This window comes from Lipotes vexillifer, unplaced genomic scaffold (genome assembly GCF_000442215.2).
Source record: "Lipotes vexillifer unplaced genomic scaffold, Lipotes_vexillifer_v1.1 scaffold1008, whole genome shotgun sequence".
In the NCBI taxonomy this organism is placed as follows: Eukaryota; Metazoa; Chordata; class Mammalia; order Artiodactyla; family Lipotidae; genus Lipotes; species Lipotes vexillifer.
This window is the reverse complement of record NW_006772616.1, coordinates 2,195,076-2,218,825: the sequence shown is the minus strand read 5'-3', so window position 1 is coordinate 2,218,825 and position 23,750 is coordinate 2,195,076. Positions and strand designations below refer to the sequence as shown.

General features: G+C 42.8%; 1 protein-coding gene across 4 annotated transcripts in view; it reads left to right on the top strand.

Moving 5' to 3' along the window:
* FOXP1 (forkhead box P1) overlaps positions 1-23,750 on the top strand; it is a 606,527-nt gene that overhangs the window by 498,501 nt on the left and 84,276 nt on the right. For 3 of the 4 annotated variants that reach the window (XM_007447659.1, XM_007447657.1, XM_007447658.1), the window contains 3 exons: positions 14,456-14,593; positions 15,654-15,740; positions 21,232-21,385. In XM_007447659.1, coding sequence (XP_007447721.1) covers positions 14,456-14,593; positions 15,654-15,740; positions 21,232-21,385 — 379 coding nt within the window. The remainder of the gene's footprint in view (positions 1-14,455; positions 14,594-15,653; positions 15,741-21,231; positions 21,386-23,750) is intronic. The other variant, XM_007447660.1, reaches the window with a different exon arrangement.

Below are 23,750 nucleotides of genomic sequence, written 5' to 3'. Positions count from 1 at the left end.
GCCCCCCCCCCCCCGCCAGGTATTCATTTTATATTATCATGGCCTCTCTTTTTCTGGAACTATTCAGTTTGCTTCCCCTTCTGGCCCGTGGAGCTGGGTGTGTTTGATTCTTAGGCAGGGAAAAGAAAAAAAAAATCACTTTGCCTTTCTGAACTTCAGCTCCCTCCTCTGCAAAATGGGGATTGCAATTTCTGTTCACATTGTGACAGCTAAATGAACCCCTGTGGCTGAGTAACCCATTCTAAATAAGCCTGCCCCTCAATCCAGATTTTTCTAAAGCTCCCGCAATCCAAATGTCCAAATGCTGCTGCCTTTATTTTTATTTTATTTATTTTTTTGGCCTTTCTGACCCAGCCTTTCCAAAATGACCTGGCGCTCATAGAACAAATGGCATTAACTAAGTCTTCTAAATCACTGCACCTTTTAACATTTATATTGTATTCCAGCCATTGAAAGTTCCAGTTCTCACTGAATCCCAGGCACAGGGCAGGTAGACAAGACCACATGGAAAGGGATCTTTTTTTTTTTTAAGTTTTTTGTTTTCAAAATATTTATTTGGCTGCGCCAGGTCTTAGTCGAGGCACGCGGGATCTTCGACGCGGCATGCGAACTCTTAGTTGCGGCGTGTAGGAACTAGTTCCCTGGCCAGGGATTGAGCCTGGGCCAAATAACCAAAATGCGTTGGGAGCGTTAACCAAAATGGCCTGGGCATATAAAACTTATCCAGGTTTATCTCTGATGGTACATTTCCTTGCCTGGAAGTAGCCTCTGAGTCACCATTGTCATGTTTGGAGAGAGGGTGGGAAGGGCTCCAGGTGGCCTCTGCTTTTGCTAAGCTACTTTGTCACCTCCCCCCTTATCCAAACCATCAGTCCTCGAAACACCACCTCCCCAAGGGGCCTTCCCAGACCTCTCCTGATCTACTCATCTCCCCCTGCTCTGTGGTCTCATGGTGCTTAATGCCACCACCATGCAATTTAGTATTTGTGTAAGCACTGCATTGCATCACTCTCTAATTATTTTGTGTGAGGCTGGACTCCACAGCTGGGTCACAAGCTTCTGTAATGTTTGTTGTTTGCTTGTTTGTTTGGATGCTTCCGGAGACAATTAGCTTACAAACGCAGACCTGCAAAGGAGGTAGGCCAACTTGTGAAAGCATGCTTGAGTTTTACGGATGCCTCTGAAATTGTCTTTAAAAAAAAAAAAAAAAAAAAAAAAGAATTGCTTCTTTAAAGGGCACCCTGATGTTGTTCACAGACGTTAAATCTCTAATGAATTTTAATACCTCTGAAAACAATCGCATGTGGATTTTGAAATGAACATTTCGCCTCTCTCACTGTGCCTTGGTTGGAGAGAACTTCCTATATTTTTATTTCCTGTCTTTGGGGCCCTGCCAGCCCCTACGGAAGGAGGGCCTTGTCTCTTTAAGAGTCAGAACTCTACTGATTCATGGTACACTGGCAGATTTAAGGCCCCTCTCCCCAAAAAAGAATGCCCTTGGTTCTCTGTTGAATATTCATGAGAGGGTGGGGTCACATTTTTGTGACCTGAAAAACTTCCATTAATAAATTTGTTTTCTGACACAAAAACACTTTAGGGTGGAGCTCGATCAGTGCTGCACCCATTTAACATCTGATCATAAGTTGACAGTCAACGGGCGCTTTTGTCTCTTGCTGGCGGATTAATGGGGGAATTGTCTGCTCCCGAGCTGACCTGATTGAAATTCAGGCATTTGCTTGATCGGAAATAGTATCAATATGCTTTCTGGTTTGTAGTAACCTGCGTTAACACCTCAAATGGAAAAATACTTTCAAGTAAAACTGAAATTAGTGGAGTAGGATTTGTGGCCTTTTTTTTTTTTTAATTGAGGGAAAATACGTAATCATTAATGTCACGACTACTTTTCCTCGAATATTTTTAAGAAAAATAATTTAAAAGTTAGAGTTTTGTTTGTTCGTTTTCTCAGTATAGGCCAAAAAGTTTTTCCCTAAATGGAACAAGGGTAAATTAGAGAGGTGATTCTAGAGCTGCCGAAAATGACTAAACCTGGCACCGAAATCGGGCCAGTTGAGCCCACCAAGTTTACAATATTGGTGACTTTTTTTTTTTTTTCCTCACACTGTTCTCAGCTTTAAACAGCATTAAAGAGCAGTGACTAATAGAGGTCATCTTCAAGTGCTCATTGAGAGTAGCCTGTGTTGATGTTGTTGTATAAATAAGAACGGAATTTAGAGAATTGTTTCTTAGCGAAAGAGTGGCAGATGCTTGCTTCAGCAGCTGTCGTTCTAGAGGGCAAGGAGCTTGGTTCAGCAACGAGGTACGTTGGTTGTTATTTATTTCAACCCCCGTGTCGGGTTCGTTTTCCTCTGTGCGCACAAGCACACTCTGGCGAACCCGGCTCTTGGAAAGAAAAGGGGGGAAATAAAAGAGGCCAAGGCTGGGTTAAACCAGGGACGTGAAGCGAAAGTTCTCCCGCAAAGGCCGTTTTCGAGGAAGTTCTCCTGCGCTGCCTCGGAGCCCCGCATCCCCTTCCGATTCTAAACAGTTGCTCCGAGCAGTCGGGGTGTGCGCCGGACGCGCCGGTTCCCCTGCTTTGCCGCTCGGGTTGCTCTGAAAGGCCGGGACAACTCTTTGTCAGTTTCCAAGAGGAAACAAACACCGCCACCCCACCAAAAAGCCCCGACCCGGCAGCCCCGGCCGGAGGGAGAGATGCGCGCCGCGCCCGGCTTCCCAGACGTCAGCCGGAGGCGGGTCAAAGGGTTAACAGCAATTGAGCGGAGTTGCTCCCGAAACAAAAGCCGGGTTTCAGCCGAGCGTGATTTCACCTGCCGCGCGGAGGGGGGCCGGGGGGCGCGGGCGCGGGGCGCGGGCCGCGGAGCCCATTGTGTGGGGCGCGGCGCGGCGCGGGGTGTTTAGAGGCGGGTTGTGATTGGTGGAGCAGGGCGGGGCGGGTGGGCGCGGCGCGGCGCGTCTTGTCAGCCCGCGAGCCGGAGCGCCCCTGCGCGCGTGCAGTCCGCCTGCACGCCGAGGCCGCCGGACCCCACGCCCGGCCCGCGCGGGCGCCCTGAGCCGGCTCCGCGCGCCTGGCGGCTACATGGAGAGTGTCAGGTTGGTCCCTGTGATTGATCTTTGCCGTTCTGCTCTCCTTCCCCGGGCTCCGCGGTGCCAGCTTCCTGGGGCCTCGCTGGGGAAGGCAGGAGCGCCCGAGGGTTTCTAAGTTGAGTCTTTTGGAAAAAAAAAAAATAATAATAACCATCGCTGTTTATCAACTTGGGTGGGAGTTGCGCTCTGGAAGTGGAGGCGCGGGGAGGGAGTGGAGGGGTGGGAAGAAGCAGCTCCAGGCCTGTGGGTCCTGGAAGAGAGAGATTCCCCCCCCCCCCCCCCTCCCCTTCTTGGGCCCTTCCTCCGCCGCGTTTTCTTTCTGTAGCAATTCCTAAAGCGTCCTCCTTTCTCTCCTGAGTAACTCCTAGTAGCCAGTTGAAGAATGAAATTTTTTTTTTTTTTTTTCGTTTGCTACCGGTTTTCTGCCGTTCTGGCCTTCAGGCAGCCAGTTTGGTAAAACCCTCGCCATCACTCCATTCGGGGGACGTATCTGGGGCGTGATTTATGTCACTTTCAGAGCGTGTGACATATACAAGGAGCCTTCCATCTCAGTGTAACCCGTGTGGATGTTTCTTTGCTTCTGATAGTTTGTTTCTATATCTGTCTAGGCTATTTTCAGCTTAGCTGTTCAAATTCAAGGAGTTCACACACAGTCGCGGGGGGGAGGGGGACGAATAAAGCCGCACACAGAAAAGGGCAGGCTGGCGGAGGGACACTCAGGCAGGTTTGGGCGTCTCAGCCTGTGTTGCATTACTTTGCTGGTTAATTAAGTAGTGAGTGGGCTTTGGGTTAGGACGCGCAGCAGACGGAGGAATTGTCAGGGGGTGCTCCCGTCCGAACCGGCTATGAATGTAGCTGCCTCAACTGTCAGAACTGCCTGAAAGACGGTCAGTGGAAACGAGACTTTCTTGGTTCCCCCCGCCCAAGTGTGTCGTGATGGGAAGGAGGGGACCTTTAGGAAGTGGGTGGTAAAGTTTTAGAGCAAAGTACGTATAGACCCTTTCCTCTTTGGGATTAACTCTTTCAGGGCCTGCCGGTTCGGAGTAAAATATCTAATAATTTTATACTCTTGTCCACACAGACCAAATGTTCTAATCAAGCCAGTTTAAAAATGCAAATCACCTAATTTCCATAGATTCCAACATTCTGAAAGTGACACGTTTGGGGGAAAAATTAAGCCTAATAACAGGAAATGTGAGTCATACTATCAGTGACTAATCTGCTTAAGAAAAAAATAAGTTACATTTATTTTATTAGGAAGTCAGTGTTAAAGAAGCCATTTTTTTTTTTAACTTCAAATCGACTGAAGTTTTTATTTTAGAGGCGGCCTTTTTTTTGCCTTTTTTTTTTCCCATTTGTTTGTAATAGATTTTCCAAGAGGAATGCTCAGTCAAAGCTGGTTTATGTGGTAAAGTGTTCAAGCTAGCATGTCATTGTCAAAAACCTCAAACATGATCACATTAAGATTCTAGTTTAGGATCTGTTGCTGTTATTGTTGTTGAAAAGAATACAAAGCTTTCTCGAATATTAAGACTCCTCACTAAGTAAACCGAATGAAGACTAAAGCATATTCTCCTAACTGATGCCCTTCGCTTACATTGAAAAAAGGTCTACTTCTATTTTACGTGATTCTTTGTAGCTGCCTGACACATTTCAGTGGAAAGTGTGTAAAAATGAAACCAAAATACAGACTGCCTACCCAGAGACACTGGCTGACTTACTCTAGGATGTGATAGAGCTGAACTGAAAACGGATTGGGCTGACACTTGATAATCAAAGTTGATTTATTGTTCATTAGTACTGCATTAGCCCTTTCAGGCAGGACAGTTATTTGTGTAGTGGCCTGTCAAGAGTAAGACTGTGAGCACCTGTCATTTCTAAGGCATGAGATAAGCAACCAGATATTAAGCTGATGCAAATAAAAATACGTTGGACTAGGTAAAGGGCCACATGATCATAAATTTTTTCTTTAAAAGAAGAAAGAGCATGGGTCACTACCAATCTGTAAGAAGAAATCTATTAACTATATATATATATATATATATATATATATATATATATTTTTTTTTTTTTTTTTTTTTTCCTTGGGGGTTATGACTTAAGGGGGGAAATTGTGGAAAGGACATTTGTTTAAGAAATTCAAGTCAAATTCGTGAGTTTTGCTTTTATATTTAAATAAATTAATACGTAGGAAGCACTTGAGAATGAGGATTTTAGGCTGTGTTTATGATTTTTACCCTAGGGACTGCTTATACTATGAAAGTAATGGGCTTTATGCTCTCTTATTTGCCCCCAGAACTTTCTTTTCTACCCATATGTGCAGCTCATTTGATAACAAGTTGCTCAGTTAAGGAAATGAGGAGTGTAACGTGTCAATTCTTTAATCTGAGTAATTCAAGAAAGGTAGGCTTCCCATTTGTGTTGTGTTTTTAAATAAACATATTTCATTGAATGAAACTCTCCTAAGCATGGGCTGATTATATGAAGATGTGATGACATCATAGCTAAGCTATGCTAATGTCGGATAATAATGTCAAGGGCAGTTTCTGCAACGTGTTTCACTCTCGATTTTTTTCTTCCCTCCCTGGAAGGGAATGATCTCATGACATACAATAGAAAACAACCTAAGTGTCAAAAGAAAACAAAATTAGTGAACTTTTGTCTGCAGCCATAGAAACGCGGATTAACTCATATTTTTCCAGAGGATGGAATGGAAACATTCTGCAAGAGGCTATATAGTGTATTGTCTTCTCTGAATTTTCATTTGACAGGGATTTTAGAGGCTGTGATCTTAATTAAATCTCAACTAGCTGAAGTAATGCATCTAAAGGCATGCAGTGTTGCGTAACCTTGCTCAGTTGGTAAACCATAAATCATCGGAAAGCTTATGATAGGAGTGGTTGGCCTGAATTTTGTTTGTTTGTTTGTTTACAGTCAAATGTACTGTAAAAACAAAACCCTCACCATCACTGCCTTGTATCTGCAAGTTGACAGGAGCTGTCACTTGAAAGATAAACTCTTCCATGACGCTGACCAGTTCTGCAAACTTTTCAGCCAACCTCCACACGATTGCAAGGCACAGGCAAATTAAAATCCAGATTAATTAAAAGCAGTGAAATTTCAGATTTATCTCAGCTGAGTAAGGTGGCAGAAGTGTGCTGGTGTTACAGGGTTTTACTGAGACAGTCAGGAGACGGTAGTGTGACGAGCGTCTTAGCTTGAACTGAAATGTGATTAAAATTTGGCCAAAAAAAGGAGATTGAAGAAATTTATTTTACTCTGTGGCTTAGTTGTAGATGAACACCACTAAGGGGAAACTTAAAACTATCCCCTTAGGAGTTTGGCAAATAGAATAATGCGAGTCCACTGCAGGTAGTTCTTTGTGATTTATTAGCGAGGGATAAGGCAGCAACAGTTGACCAGAGGAGGTTGGAGTAAATAAATACATAGTGTCTGGTGTGTGTGTGATGTGTTAAAATGCATATGAATTTGATGACAAGGAGTTACAGTCATTTATATAGTTATTAAGTAGTCCAGATCTTACAAATTCTACTAGTGCTTGTAAATACTAGGTTATTTTACTTTCCGTGTCTTTTAAACAGATGTTTTTTTTTTTTACTGCTGCATTTTTTGGTTCGTATGTATGCTCTAGTAGAAGCAGCCATCTACACATAAGATTGGAGAAAGCTGTCGTGTGATATATTGATTTTATATATCTTTGTACGTGAGATTTCATATAAGACTAGGAGTTACGTTGCTGATAAGCTGTAGCTCTCCGGGGGCAGAGAAAGAATGTAGCTTCGTGTATACCTGCATGGCTGGGTTTGGGGACAGACATGAATTTGGTTTGGTTTGATGAAAGATTTCTATTCTTGGCAATAGCATGATATTTCTGGACATTGGTTTCAGTCATTTCAAAGTGTGCAGTACTTTCCCCCCCCCCCTCCTCAAAAATGGCATTCTAAATTCAGTTTTATTTACTCTTTTTTAAAAAGAGAAAACTCAGCTACCTCTTAGCTAAACAGCCTTCTCCAGATGCTGGGAACTTGAACTCTCTGGAAAGACCTGAACTGGGCCTCTACTTGAGGACTGTTGGAATAATCTCTGAGTCTTTCTTCCTACCTGACAGCTGTTTGAAGAGAAATTAATTTAGAACGAGAGAAATAAATATTGAATACATGTACTGTGCCTCCTTTTCAAATCCGGTTGAAAGCAACTAATCAGTGAAGTTGCTGGCTAAATGTGAGGGTGCACTTTTTTGGGATACCTTGGTATCGTGTTTTAATTTTTAAGCTTTATCAGGCCCTTAAATCTGAAACATCATTGTTCAAATAACTGAGAACAAGGTAAATCAACAACATCAAAAGGGTCGGCTTCTGTGATTTCTCAAGGGCTTGTTATTTTGTACTTCCCAATTCTATTTGATGTCTTGACAAAACAAGATGACACAGGGGAGAATACATTAAATTTTGATTTTTTTCATCTAACCTGTTACTGTTGTGGCAGCTTAATTTCTTTTACTTTGTCCTGCAGATGGCTTTTTGTACAGCTGCTCTAATTGTCACACCACTTCATGAGTGTGGGTCTTCATGGCTTTCCCATTTGCCTTGATTTTACTAGGCATTTTTGAACATGTTTTGGCCTTTATCACGTAGGGAGCTTTGGGTTGGGCTTTGTCTTCAATTAGAAATAAATCAGTGAATGGTGAGATTGTCAAAGAAGCAACTGATGCGTTCCCATTAGAATCTAATTTGCACCCCTTAGCTTAACTGGGATGGATAAGGTAAAGGTGTTGGGAACAGGCAGGAGAAACTACATAATTTGAGAAACAGAAGTTATAATTCTGAAAAGAAGGGGAAAGAAAGGGTGATTGCACCCTCAGTCAGGCCTTAAAAATGTTGGAATGATCTAATTTTGGCCTACCTGCGTGTTTAAATCCAACTAAAATCCTCACGGTATCTCAGTAAATAGTAAAATACATATGTATATATATTAATTATATGTGTATGATGTATATTTTTTCGTAGTTAAGCACCCTGTGATATTTTCTGTGCTGGTTAAAGCATGAAGAGCTGTCCATTTAATTCTTAGTCTTGGAAATATGTTCGATGGGCAAAAGATCAACATTTAACTTCATTTAACAGTATCCGTTGATCTCCAGCTGTATCTCCAAGTTGTCTTTCCTTATTCTAATCATCTGTGTGTGTCAAAGAGGATGGATACAATTGCCTTCCGTTTCACTATTTTTGAATAATGCTTCAATGTAAGGGAGCTTATGTAGCCAAGGCCCCTTCCCTTTCTCTTCAAGAGCTAAAGATCTGTGGGTAGAGTCTATTCTGAGGTACCTTCTTGGAATAATTCTCCCCTCCTCTTCTTTACAGTACTTAAAAGACGATTTTTGTTGTTGTCGTTCATATAAACTGTCATAGCAGGTTCGATCCACGTGCACTAAGTTTTTTCCATCCCTCCTCCAAGAGAAAGAGACTGAGGAAGGAAGAGAGGGGCATTTTTCTAGATAATAATAATAATAATAGTTGCTAGGTTGAAAAGATCAGGGCTTATTGGATGATTATTTTCACGTGTAGCTTCCACTGTTTCCTGTATTTAACAGTCACTAATGGGAGAAGCGTTTTAATTTATGTAAACTTTACATTTTTATGCAAATGAAGCTGATATTAGAGCTCAAACAGTTACGCTGGCGCTTAGTGGAGTAACCTTGTGTTGGGGGGGAAATGTGAGAGGAAAGCAGTGGAGGTCCCACAGATGCCTGTGCTGTAAACAAATATGAATTTCTGCCACTTTTTACAATTTAGAGACAAAAGAAGAGCTCAGAGAGCGTTGCCAGGATTGCTTATTAGGCTTGATAACCTGAAATAACTCCTGATTGGCAGGCAAGTCTTGGCCGTACAATTCTTCCTGAAGGAAGGATAGCCTTTCTTGATAGAATGTAATAAACAAAATGATAAAAAATGAAATGCTAATTGCATTTTAAAGAGGTCTTTTTTTTTCCCTAAAATTTTAATAGGTGGTTGTATTGTTACTGAGAGAACAGTTATGCTAATGACTGACTACTTAGATGATTTTGCATTAATATGATAACCATTACCTGCCTTAATGCTTTGTACAGTATTGTGGCAAAATAGCGAAGCCTAAAAGAGTTATACAAAAAACAGAATTCTATAATGAAACAGAATTATACTTTCCACATGAATAGCGTGCTTTTTTTTTAAATTTTTTGAAGACTGAAATATTATGTCAGAAATGTATTTTCTTTCCTGTGTGATACAGCTACTTTACATGGTATCTGTGGCTTTTTGGGTTTTTGTGTGTCTGTGTGTGTGTTTCTTCTTCTTTCTAAACACCATGGGGAACAGATAGAAGCTTCCTAACTTTTTTTGTTTGCCTTTATATCGGTTGTATCCATTGGGTTATTAATTATGAAAACTGTTGTCTTTCATGGGGGGGGGGGCCTTGCTGTTTATTTTCTTTTAGACAGGCTTGCTTCTATATGATCATATCACATTTGACATAGGTGTGTGTGTGTGTGTGTGTAGCCATTTTCTTTGGTTTTGTTTTGATGTTCTGGAGCATTCTAATTGAATTCATTTTGCTCTTATTTGATGAACCAAGTGACACTTGATAACTTGATAACCAAGTGACACTTGATAACTGGTCAGTTATCATTCAAACACAGCCCGAGGTCTAGAAGGGGCTTAAGTTTCTTGGGACATCCACGAGGTGAATAACCAGAGATGAAAACTAGTTTCTAAATTCTTAATCCGGAGAAATGGAAATACAGCAGTATTTAAAATGTTTTTATCTTCTCATTTGCATTATTTGTACACATGGCAATTATGAGAAATGCTGAGGTCCAAAAATCTATGTGTATTTATACCTGGCAGCATTTCCTTGGAGTTAACGTGAGTGTAAACTAAAGAGAAAGAAAAAGAAAGGATAGCATGTTATTTTCAGTATTTATATTGTGTCATCTCCCCTCCCGCCCAATTCCTCCAATTGTGTCCTAGTTTAGAAATAAGTATTGTTTCTATGGGTGTTTTTATTTGTTTGTTTGCTTTTTAGATTTTTTTTCTTCCCCTTCCCCTTACCTACCTCTCCCTGTTGAGGATGGAGGAGAAAAATAAGCCATATTATTTTAATACTCTTCTAGCGTTCAGATGATATAAAGCCCTTTGGAAGTAAAAGAGAACTGTATCAGGCAGAATTTACACAGCACTGGACGGGCTTTTAACAGCACTTATTGGTGCAGAGGACGTCTCCCCAGCGGCTGGTAGGAAGGTAGCAGCAGGCCCACACCAGCAGCCGTGTCCCGATGGCCCCAGCACAGCTGTCCGGCTGCCATGTTCTCAGGTTTGTGTGCACCTGGGGTGGGCCACACCCAATTGGTATCAGTCAGCAGTGTGTCAACCAATTTATTTTTTTAATTCATGACTTCCCTTTGAAACTCAACTAAAGAGTGTTAACTGTGTGTGTGTGTGTGTGTGTGTGTGTGTCTGTGTGTGTGTGTGTGTGTGTTTAAATTCAGTTTTGTATGCTAGCATTCTTTAAATGTCTGCCAGAAGTTTAATTTGAATTTCTGATCCCTGAAGGCAGCTAGACAGAATCATTCCCGTTCTTCATAAATTGCCTTCTATGATTCATTGTTAACTCATAAAACATACTCATTTCTATATACTCAAACAGTTAAGGTAGTTACAGTATCGGGGATACAGGTCTTTTTTTTTTTTTTGCATTATATTTATATTGTCATCTGAGGAAGAAATCGAGCATTAGCTTGAACTCCTAGTTAAGGCATGAGCCCCGTACCACACAAAACCTCAGAAATTAATGTTTTTATCTAAAGGAGAGTAAAGTAGGTGCATGGAATTTGGGGGGGCAGTTTAGTTTCGACTGAATACTCTGAAAGAGGGGCTTATAAATATTAGGGCGCTGTAGTTAAAAACTCACATGACTGTTTTAAATACTATTGATTTAAACCACTGGCTAGATTTTATGAATCAAAGTCTAATTTCGAAGCCTTGGCCACATTTCTCAATGCTGAAGTGCTCTCTCTTGTGTGCCTTTAGCTGCTTTCCAGACATTCAACACAGGATTAAATGATAGTAGTTACAGTGATCAATAGGTTAAGACCAGTACAATCACTCTTGCCGCTAATGACCTCAGTAGTAATGGGCAATAAAGTGTGGGCTATAATAGCCTCTCGCTGGTACCGCATGCCCTTTGATTCCCAGTATTGGTAGGGACTAGCTACATGAAAAAGTTAGACGTCGAGAGCTAAGGCAGTGGATATGTAGGCTATAATTCTTAACTATTTAAAGCCTCACACTGTGCTCAGATTTTTTTTTTTTTTTTTTTTTCCTTTTCCTTTTTCCACCCCACAATGGTTTCTGGTTCATTTGGCTATGTTTGTGAAAGCTTTCCTTAACTGATTTTCATGACACGTTGGAGGAGAAACTTTGGGAAAATCTTAGTTTTATTATGTTTATAAATGAAGCTCGAGCCCACTTTGGAAGTTCAGAGCTAACTTGTGTGAAAATGTGGTTTCAGATAGTAAAAGCAAAGTTAAGGCCATCAGGATCTAATAGCCCACTTCTGATTATTCAGAGCCCGGTCACCAGGCTGGAGGATTACTCAGGCTTCTCGCCCCTTTCCCTCCTTTGGCTGTGCCTGCTGCTGCCTTAAGCATTTGATTACTTGTCACCACCTCCGTCGAGATGTCCAAAGGGAAAAAGGAGAGGAGACTCAAGTTCGTTTTACTGTTCTGTAACATGACGACAAAAATTGAATAAATAACTCTGGGAAAAGGAGATTTAAACTGTTGACTGTATTTGAGGGTTTAAAAATTATCTGTGTATGTAAGTCCTTTTTTTAAACTTTTTAGATCTGTTTTATTGAAGCATAATTTACCTATATAAAATGCATTTGTTTTAAGTATACAGTCGGAAGAATTTTGGCAATTGTATCCACCCTCTGTGACCACCACCCCAACCAAGATAGATGGCATTTCCATCACCCCCAGAAGTTCTCTGGTGCCCTTCTCTTGCATAGGCTCTCCATAGTCCTCTTAAACATTATGAGCAAGAGATTGTTTCTATGATGGTTTCTGTTGTAACACTGTTAATTTCACGTTCATCACCAGCTTAGATCTTAACACCACCCTGTTCCTGTCTGTTTTCCTGTTCATCACCTTCAGAAATTTGGCTCAAGAATATTTATATTGTACATCATCCAAGAAACGCAGGGGAAAAAAGAAACCTTAAACATGGTTCTTTTGTTTGCTTAATCAAACCTCCCTGTATGATGATGCAACTCTCAAGGAAACGTAAACTTCTATTGTGATACGCTGGCTTTCGCAGCTCCACAGATAGAGATTGGCACCCAATACAGATTGAAAAATTCAAAAAGTTTCTGCTGTATGAAGACAGAGTCGACTAATTGGAATGAATTTCTAGGTGGTTAGATGTTTTGATAATGTCTTCTTGGTGTTTGTCCTAGATTAAATGCAAGTTCACTGTTCTAATCATTGGTGATATTTCGTGCTGCGAAGTATCTTTTTAAAAGGATAATTTATCCACTCTCATACATCTGTCCCTGTTTGCATATAAAAATATTCAGACATGCCCATCTGTTTAAAATTACAGCGTGTCTACATCTATGCTTAAAAGGCCACTGCAATAGGAAGAATTCATTGATGACCTTCCAGACTAGGGTTAATGAAAATTTTCACATGTTCCAGCTAGTGTTTTCCAAACAATGTGAAACTTGTGCATAAACATCCCCCCACACAAAACATGCCCGCAACAACGGTGGAGGCTGTTCACTGTACGTGAATCTGACCTTCAGGAACCTTTTTTAGTTCATCAAAATTAGTGATGCTGAGAAATCGGGACATCAGTGCATAATGACTGTGAAATTAGGAATGAGAGCTCGCTATGCAAATGACAGGACAAATCATGTGAAAAAGTCAAGATAAACTGCATATTAAGACATTATGTTACATAAAATTAATACTGCATTTCTCCCTTTTGCTTACTGCTCCCCTGAAAGATTTTTAAATTCTTTTATCTTCTAATCAGCTATTGTCTGCTGGATTTTTTTTTTTTAAGTGGCACACAGGCAAAGTGCAAAACATGTTATTACCTTTTATTGTAATACCTGAGATGACAGCAGATCCTTTTTAACAAAGTATATCCTTTACTGCTTCTCGCTTCTTGCTGTCACATGTTTGATTAGAAACCAAAGAAAAGTAAGGTGGTTAAATATTACTGTTAGAAGACATACAGGTTTTGTCTTTTCTTTCATTGTTTTTTTTTTTTTTCCCCTTTCCTTATCTTTTTATTGGGTGTGTGTGGGGGGGTTAATTTTTCATGAAATAGTCTTCTTGTATTACGGGGCCTGACAAAATGGTTCTCGTGTAGTCTGCAAATTAAACACAAGTGCAGTGATTATTTTGAATAGCTAAATTACATTCTAGAAAGCTTGCAGAATTCATAGCATTGTCATTAGGTATCCGCTTGAATACAATTTGTGTAACCTTGGCCAAGACAGCCTGTCATTTTAATGTCAGTGTTTTATCTGAACAAGACATCATCCTTTCAGATACAGCGTGCAGGTTCCTTGCAGAGATGCCCGTGCAGAAACGTGTTAACAGTTGCAAATATGAAATGCTATCAGGTTCATCACTGTAGCTGTTTGTCACTGAAATGTCATGGAAAGCGGCTTTTAATGGTATCGCACATAATGTGAAAGAATTGAGACATCTGTGTGCTGGGTGAATAAGGAAGGCTAAAAGGCATCAGAGGAAGGGTCTGTGCTGAAGTTCGGAAGGTGCATTCAAGGTTCAGCTGTCCACAAGACTCAGCGTTCATTGGTTGTCCTTAAAACCACTGTCCACAGAGGAAGGGGATCATATTAGCTTCAGCTGGGAAAAAACTGGTTCCTGTCTGCCTTCTTCCCTAAAACAAAATTCACGTTGGCGTTAACGTGCTACATCTCACTGTGACCAAAGACTCATTCTTACTAAGAAACTGAGATCATACTAACCTAACTCCAGGTAGCATTTATTGAGCCTTCACTCCTTGTTCGTTTACCAGACCATCGGGAACACTTGTCAGCGGCTACAGGGTTTTCTTTTATTTTTGTTTATTTAAAATCAGTGTGCCTGATAGATTAAATAGGGTTTGTGGCTGCATCCCCTCTGGATAGATGCCCCGCACTTGGGAAATTGGCCAGTCCTGGAAGCAGGCTGATGCCCGTCAGTCCCTGGACCCGGAAGGCTGAGTGCTGCGGGCGTGCAATTTCCTGGCTTCCTATTTATCCTTCGTTAACGTTCTAGGTTCCCGTGTCAGTGGCTATGATGACACCTCAAGTTATCACTCCCCAGCAAATGCAGCAGATCCTCCAGCAACAAGTGCTGAGCCCTCAGCAGCTCCAGGTTCTACTCCAGCAGCAGCAGGCCCTCATGCTTCAGCAGGTAATGGTCCTTCCTCCTCCCCCAGCATCCCGTGGCCCCTGGGGCCCGTCCCTCCACTCAGGATTCCCCTCACCTGAGCAGCTCCTTCGCGCATTGAAAAAGCGTAAGCAGAGCAGGGAGGGTGGGGCAGGATGCAACATCGGTCCCTGGGTGATCAGTTGCATTAGCATCCCTGAAAGAGAAGGGACCCTGCCAAAGCCACGAGGGTTTGGGCCTGGAGAGTACCCAACGGACTGAGATTAAGGCTGTAATTGGACTTGGTAGAAATAAGATCTTTTAGGCTTAGGGGGCTTTGCGCTCTTTTATTTGGAAAGCCAGAGGGCTTCTAAATGGTGTGAATCAAAGCAATGTAGGGAGCACGTCAGGAGCAGGTTTAAATGTGACAGCTCTTGAAGTCCCCATCTCAACTCAGGAGCTTACAGAGTTTTTCTTTTAAACATCAAGAAACGTCTCGGAGTTGGTTAATTGTCAGGTGTAGAGTTGATTTTACCTCTTTCGTGTTTGCCGATGCTGAAGTGAACTTCCGGCTGCCATTGTGCCATGGGGGCCTCATCATCGGACTTGATGGACACCTGAACCAAATAGAGGAGACTCGGGACCATAGGAATGGGAGCTGCTGGGGTGAGGCCGTGGGGACAGGACGCAGAGGATGCTACCCACGCAGTTGACGTAGACACTGAACACAGGTCCCCAACACCGCCCAAGCCTATCACTTAGCAAGCAAGCACGTACGCGATTTGCAATAGAGATGCACCAGACTCCCTCTGTAAGGGCGCTCTGGCTTTGTTGTACAATCAAAGGTCATCCCTTGCCTTCTTTTAATTAGTTTGTGTAGAAAATGGTATGTTTTTCATCAGTTCATTTTGGAGATTACTTTTCAAACAATAATGCCAAGAAGAGTCAGCGTGCGCTGAAATTTATTGTCGGGTTTCAAACTAAAGGTCAGGCCATTACAGATAAAAGGGTGCTATTTTTCAAATCGCAGCTTGTATATGGCACCGAAAGGGACAGTGGCTTGGCGCTACTCTCTGTTACTTACCGTCCTCTCTTTCCTTTGTAGCAGCAGCTTCAAGAGTTTTATAAAAAACAACAGGAACAGTTGCAGCTTCAACTTTTACAACAACATGCTGGAAAACAGCCTAAAGAGGTACCGACAATACATATTTTACTTTCAAACCGCAGATCCCAGAGGACTATCTCGTGGCTATTAAACTGTCATTCATCTTTTAAATGATTGCACAACTGAGCTGACTATATCGGTTCTCAGCCTTCAGACCGAGAGTTATTGTCCCGTTTTCTTTCAGATTTTTCTGGGTTCCATTTGCCGGCTGCCACATATTTTATAACACCACCCCAGGTGTACCTCATGTGGGCACTGGGAAGAGGGATCGTGGCAGAAACTTTAGGGCTGCTTTTGCAAACTGGTACCACTGAGGTCCAGGATCTACCTGGGAGAGGTGAGGTGCACTCAGTAAAATTATACTTGGTCGCACACTTGGTTTCCCCCCGCCCCCGCTCCCAGCTCAGAGAGCTTGAGTATGTGGGTGATGGCCTTTGCCTTTGGAAGAAGAATCTCTTAGCCCAAAAGTTAGAGCAAAGATTCAGAACACCCCGATCTCTGTTGAACGTCTTCCTGCAAGCTGCACGGATCGTAACTGCTAAAGGCAGGCTTGGGTTGCTTGTGTTTTCCCGAGAAGAACTCGTGTATCGCGATAGCTTCTACGTACACGGTACTTTGTAAGTTCCCGTAGTGGTCACATGTGCCCACCACCCAGTTAGGTGACAGTATTCACTCCATAAAAGGGAAGGCCTTCCCAGGGAGGGTTTCTGTCCCACCTTCTACGCAGTTCCATGTGGCTGAGGCTCAATCAGATGTGGGAGTATCTCTGGGCATGTATGCATTATCGTGACATCTTTCTGCCCATTCCAAAGTTATCCGATGTAACTTATCTCCTCGTGTTTTCACAGTGGACTGAAATTCTTTCCATTTGAGTGTTCTCCTTGGAATGACAATTCAGGGTTTGATAAACAGGTCCGAATCCCGCTGAACAGCTTCTGTGCTGACCCAGAGGAGGCAGCCACTTGCTTTAGTTTACAGGGAGTCCCACCAGGTGACACCCCACGAACCCGTGTCCCCTGCATCGGCAGGGGGGGGGGGGGCCCCCCCCCCCCCCCCGCCACCATCCCTCGCGGGAGCCCGGATGCTGAGCTCAGGTGCCGGGAAGCGCTCGTTTTACATCCTGGGAACGAGCCAGCCGTTCTCACTTTGCCGTCTCCTCCCTCTGCACAAATTGGGTACATTTTCCGTGCCCTGCCAAGTTTTCATCCTGGAGTCCTGTTTAGCAGCCTGGGTGGAAACCCCTGCAGAGTAGGGGCAGTTTGGGGGTGAAGGGGAGGAGGCGTTTTAATGAAACTGCTGACACAACCTTAAGTACGGTGGCGCGCTACCGGGTGCTGCTATAATAAAAAAGGGAACAGATTAAAAAGTGTCTAAAATGTAAATCTAAAGGACTAACAGTAATTAAAATGGAAATGGCACAGGGAGGGAAGGCATGTAATTGTGAGATATCACTGTGCAGAAGGCTCTCAGCTTTGTTTTGCTGGCTGTTTTTCTAATTCAGTAGGGCTTACTCATCAGTGGCAGTTCAATGCGCGTTAATGACTCTGGGATTGCAGGCATCACTCTGGACAAAGAAATGATTATTGTGCGGTCAAAAGAAGTTCAAAGACAAGAAGGGAATTTCAGTTTTTTCCTTAGAGATCCACATTCAAGAGCATATAAATTAAGCCAAATGTTAAAAACCACAGTCTGAAAGCTGACTTCAAAGTCACAACTCTCTAATTAATGAACTGCGAGCTTCAGTTTGGACAAGTTGTGGTTTGATGCGCCCATAAATCAACATGACAGGCCTGTTTCACAGTCTCAGACAGTGCTCGTCACTGAGTCACATCAGATGTAAACACAGCAGAAAAAAGAAGGGATATGAAGGAGGTGCAATTGATCAACAGAATTGGTAAAAACCCACTTTTGAAGCACATTATGCATGATCACAGGAAATGGTTACAGCCTCAAGAGGTTTCCCCTTCTGCTGTTGCTTTTTTGAATCAGATTTCTAACAGCCTTCAAAAGGGAGAATAAGAATTATGGAGTTTCTCCCCTGTGGCTCACAGGCAATAACCCCCTGTTGTTATTTTGTGCTTCTTTCTTTTCAAAGGCATCAAAATTTAGTTTTTTAAAGATCTTTAACTCTATATTTGAAGACAAGCAAAAAAGGGCCGCACTGTCATTCTTATCAGTTACCAGGGATTGTGTCTTTCCTTTCTGTTGCCACTTCTTATTAACCTCTTATTTGGTCTGTTAGACATAGTTTGGAATGCACGTCTGCATGCTGGGAGAACATGAAAGTTCAGATGAGCTCAGAGGGCACATAAAGAAATATGAAGCCGAAAGTTACACAGCAGAAGGAAGGATAAAAGTTGACTCTCCCAAATTGCTGCTGTCAGAAAGGGGGCATCTCGGGCGCTCAGAGACGATGGTGGTGTCAGAATTTGGGAAGGGAGTTTCCGGGAGAAAGGGGAATACTTTGTATCTGAACCAGGGGAAGGTGGTTACACTGTAGTAGCATTTGGCATCCCCAGGACACTGCGTTTGTTGTGGTCACCCTTTGCCATCCGTTTCGAAAGGCAGAGATGACATTGCCTTCACATCCTGAAGGGTGGGTAGACCCAGACCCGCGGGCATGTCTCCTTGGATTCTGGCGGTGTGTTCACAGTGCCACTGGATGTGGCCGAGACCTGTTGTAGCAATGATGAGGAGAGCCCTGTTTCCCGAAGGTAAGGGGGGAGCCTCCTGAAATTACCACGCAGGTGGTGGGCCTTGTGTGCTACCATGCAGTAGAGTCACATGGTAGCAATTTCATGATGTGGACTGGTGGTTAGGATTTTAACAGGGTTTGAGCTCGGATGTTGACAGATGGAACAAGTATATTAATTTACTGAATCCCCAGTCGTTAGTGGCTCATAATTTTTGAATCGGCAGCCCTCCCCCTCCCCCGCCCTTTCCCCTCTTTTGATCGCCTGTGCAGTAAGACACTTGATCCTGGGCCAGAACAACGTACTTTAGTCTCCTTTCTTTTTTTCCCTAAAGTTGCCTTGAGATGTTTCCCTGAGAAAGTCAGGCCCCACGTTGAGTTTAGACCTAAGACCTTCCTTGGGAGATGGGTGCTCTGTAGCCCCAGTACAGCTAGGATTTAGGTGTCGGCTCACAACTCTTTGACGGGACGGGTGTGGAAAAGAGAAGGCAGAATTGATTTTAAGTCGAGCCCCAAAAAAAGATCCCATCCTGTGTGGGTGAGGTAGGCTAAGTTGATTGTTTTAAAAGGGCCGTTTGTCCTGGGCAGTTATGACAGTTTATGTTAGGCAGTAGGCAGGAGCGAAGAAAGGAAAACAGACCTTTGACTGCAGCGCCAGGGAGGGGATTCGAAATGCAAGGTTTATCAGGGCATTTTAGCATTTTAACACCGACTACTGACCTGTCCAGGGGACTGCACGGAGACCTTTTTTGTATGCATTCAATTGTGAGAAGTAAACAAACGGGCTCGTATCCTGTGTTTGGTAACTGGGTGGGGAGCACAGTTTGGCAACCAGTGTTGCTTTTAAATTCTTTCTTTGGACAATGGGCCTTGTATACTTTTATATCCTGACTTTTCAAACGCGGACAGCTCTCATGAGCTTTTCCTAGGGATGGCCACAGAGACAACAGAACAGCCATCAGTCATTTTATATAAATACACACTTTCTAAACATTTCATTTACAGTAAGATGGGAAACACTCTCCCCAAACTCCAGCACCCTCCCTGACCCATGATTTTCTGCTTCAACAAGAGCTAACTCCCTGATGTTTTGTTGTATCAATGGTATTTTTCTTCTGCTCCTTCCCTCACCCATTTTTTTAAACGTCGTGAATTAATATCTGTTGAAGAAATGAAAAAAATCATTTTGACATGAATATAACTGTCATTGGCTCTCACAGTAATGTGAGAACTTGGGAAGGGGTGAAAACAATTGGGTCATTTTATGCATGCTGTTCTTCAAATGAAAACACTGGCTTTTCATTTAAATTTACTTAAATTTTTGTTGTTAGTGGTATAGAATTTGTTTTCTGGAGTGAAACGCAATTAACTTTCTCAGTGGCATGGTAGTAAGTCTGAAATTGCTTGCTAATATGAGAATGATGGTTTTTACTGTAAAATGAACTGCATGGAGCCCAGAAGGAAACCACCATTTTTCTCCTCTGAACTTTACATCAGAAGGTCTTGATACATATACCGTTTTATGGATGTATCAGATCAAGGTCACATGTTAGGTTAAGTGAATGCGGTTGTTTGTAAAGTGTAGTTATGAGAAGCTCTGTGAAAGAGTTGTATTGTCCTCTTGCTTGTGAACGTGTCTGATGTTTTGAATAATACTCAGAATTAGGAGAACGTAATCTTGTTCTTTTCTTAAAGAACCTTTTTCTTTCTTTTCTTTTTTTTTTTTTTTTTTCCTGGCTCCAGAACTCCCTTCCCAAAGAAGGGTTAATTTTCCTTTCATAACTGTTAGCCATAATGTGGCTAAGACCTCCACCTTGATTTGATTCCTAGCAGATTAAGGATATTAGATAATTTCCTTCTATTTATTGTAATACTGCACTGTATTATCTTTCTATCACTCAGATAATTACTGAGGAAATCTACATTAATTTTTTTGGCTGGAGCGAGACCTGCTAAACACAGGAATGATGTATTGATGTTTTACACAACAAAAGTTTTCCTCCTGTCATTGTCCGATCAGCAGAAAGATATTTATCATTTCGCAAAGCCCCTTCTTTGCAAGAACAAAGCGGGCGGGGAAGCAGACCTCGGGGTTTCTGAAACTCAAGCCAAGCAAAGGCATCTGAAGCTTAAAGTGTCCTTCATATTAAACACTCACAGCCGAGTACGATGTTGTTTGCTAAATTATGAATGTGTGTAATTAAAATCTAGTGGCTGTTTCTATGAAAGATTTACAATGTTATTTCATCGTTTGTCATGGCTAATTAACAATATTAGATGAAGTTTTTCTTCTTCAAAGGTCTGATTTTTTCTCATTTATTTATGTCAGAGGTGATAAACAGAGTAGTTAAAAGCTTCTCCCCGTGCAGGCGGGATGGAGGCAACTTGTCCCTTCACACCTCGGAGGTTCAGGGTTCAAATCCCTCCAGACCTGGAGTGGTATATAGCCTGCCTGCTGCTCCTGTGTCTACTTAGAAATTTCAGAGTCTAGAAGTCTACATCGAAATTTCAGAGTCTAGAAGTCTACATCTTGGCTAGAAGAACTCAGGCCTTTCAAACCATAGGAAAAGCTGCCTTGCTTGTCAAATTATTTTCCTATGGGAGCCGGCAGAAGAAAGGGCCCACACCCAGCCCCTGGCTTCTCTTCGGAGGTGATGTGTTCTGTCCCTTTGAAAGCAGCCTTGACCCCGAGCCCTCCGCGAAACTTTAGTGAGCGCTCTCAGTCCTGGCTGATGACAGTGTGTTTGGAAATGTCCATACGTTTCACCTTCCCCCCAGCAGTGGCCATCTCATTTTTTTTTTTTTTTTCTTCCTGATTGCTTCCAGCAACAGCAGGTGGCTACCCAGCAGTTGGCTTTCCAGCAGCAACTTTTACAGATGCAGCAGCTACAGCAGCAACACCTTCTGTCTTTGCAGCGCCAAGGCCTTCTAACAATCCAGCCGGGGCAGCCTGCCCTTCCCCTCCAACCCCTTGCTCAAGGTAAGCGTCGATGGTTACCGAAGGCGCTGCTCTCTCGAGACTCTGGGGCGGAGGAAGGGGTGGGGTCGTCTTCTTCCAGCTCATCGTGAAGGAGATTGTCCGTTTAAAACACGCCGATACACACTCAGAGGCAAAGCCGGATCAGGTAACAGTGATGGACCTTTCCAGAAGCCAGAGTGCTCGTCAGTGCCAAAAGGAAGACCTAGGGTGATCTGGAGGCTTAGCAGGATCAGAATGCTGCACGTTCTTAGAGTAAGAGAAGGCAGTGCTGCTGTGACTGAGGGAGCATTTTAATCAGATCTTCTCGCGTTTTCAGTTTGGAATCACAGATGCATTTTCTTGAAGGCTTCTGTTAGTCATTTTAAGATGTGTTGTACATCCTGTAACTTGCTCTGTGTTAAATTGTAGTAATGCTTTAGAAATGCCACTTTTTAATATCTAGGGAGAAACTCAGGTTTCTTTTTCTGTAAACGATTATGATTCATCTCTTGCTGTTACAAAAGCCAAGGTTGTTTGCTGTTGGGTTCTCCCTTTTCTTTCTTTTTGTATTCACCTGACTTGGTTTTTGAGGCAGTTGGTTCTGTACCCGTCAGAACAGGCAGCCTGTCCATCTCCAGCTCTCTTTCGAAAACTGGAGCCCTTTGAAAAGGAAACAAGATTTCATGGATTTAAAAATTTCTTTGGAAGAGCCATTGACGTGTTCTTCCAATGGGTGTTGGACGTCAGAAACAAATGAGTACTCTAGCTGTTTTTAGGGCATCCTCTGGGTTCAAGCAACTCTAACTTTCATGTGTGTAATGTGACACACAAATGGATTATTCAGAACCAGCAAGAAGGAAAGGCAGGAAGGAAAGAAGAGTCATGCCGTGTTTTGAAATACAATTCCTCCATCCCGTACGGGGTGTGGTAGATTTCATTTACCTCCTCAAGGCCCATGGTAGACTCGGATGTATGTGTATCTGTGCCTTCAAGGCTGGTAGCTAAAGCCTTTGGTATCTTGGATTCAGTTTCATTATGGAAAGGTTCAAAATACGGAACGCCTTTCTCCCCTCATGGTGCTGAAGGCGTGGCCACGTGTTCAGTAACTTTTGGCGTCAAGTGGAGCCGGTGAGGCTTGTGTGCGTGGAATCTTGATTCTCCTGAGTCAGCCACACCCAGCTTCTGTCCCTCCTGGGGTTCTTTGGGTTTTGTTTATGTTTTTAGTGTTGAGACCAAGGCTTTTACCTCCCTCAACTTCCCTCTTGCCTCCCCTCCCCCTTCTGCCATTACTGCTCATCCGCGCAATATATAATCAGCATCTCCGTTGCTGTCAAAATAGAAGATTTGGTAACTGAGCAGTGCCGGGTGGGGTGGGGGTGGGGGAGCACACATGGGCTAATGCATTTTTGTGCTTGCGAAATGTTATAACGTGCATTAATTACATCTTTGGGTTTATTGTTGGCAACATCAGCGGCTGGGCTGACACACCCACTGGACTCGGCTTCCACCTCTCTCATCTTTTCCCACTGCTCCTATACTATTAAGTTTGTGCACTGAGGTTCATTGTTATAGTACATCAGTTAAGCTGTCCAAAAGAGGGCAATTGGGCAGTGACAAGACAAGCTCATGTGTAATGTGAAAGAAATGAATGTGGTGATGCATGAAGTGTAATCTCTGCAGTAACATATCAGAGACACTGGTTGGTAATTTACTAGTCGTGGCATTGATTGATATGCTTAGCAGTCTGCTCTAACTCTTAGCCCCCGTGACATTAAGACGACGCATATTTACAGTCTAAGGTGGTGCCTTTGTGTGTGCCCAGGATGCATAAATGCAAATATAGATATTTCTCCCAGTGAAGTGAACCACCAGCGTCATTGCCATCTCTCTTGGAATCAGGAGGTTGGTTTTGTCTCCCCTACCCCCTCGCCCAAAGTGGCTGGAGAATTCAGTCATGTTGGGCTACAACACAGGTTTTTTTTTTACCAGAGAGATGATGGCTTAAAACTGATGCCATTATGAGGTTTAAATCAACTTTTCTGCTTGCTTGAACGTGGTCACCTGGCTGTGGAGGTACAAGGACAAAAAAAGGTTGATCAGCTCAGTCTTGGAGCCAGTGATACCTGGGGTTTTAAAATTGAGTTCCGCGAACGGTAATCTGTCACCTGTCCCCGCAACATACATTTTTTAAACCTGTGTCTGCATTTTCCTTTGTAATGAAGGGGCCAGTTGTCCTGGAAAAAGAAATGTAGCAAGGCACAGGGTTTATGTGTTAAAAATGCTGGTAATGCCCCACTTCAGGATATAATCATCATGGTTCTTTTACATACCTGTATGGGCTTGGCTAAGTTGCCTTAGACATGCATGTAAATATCAAAGTATATGA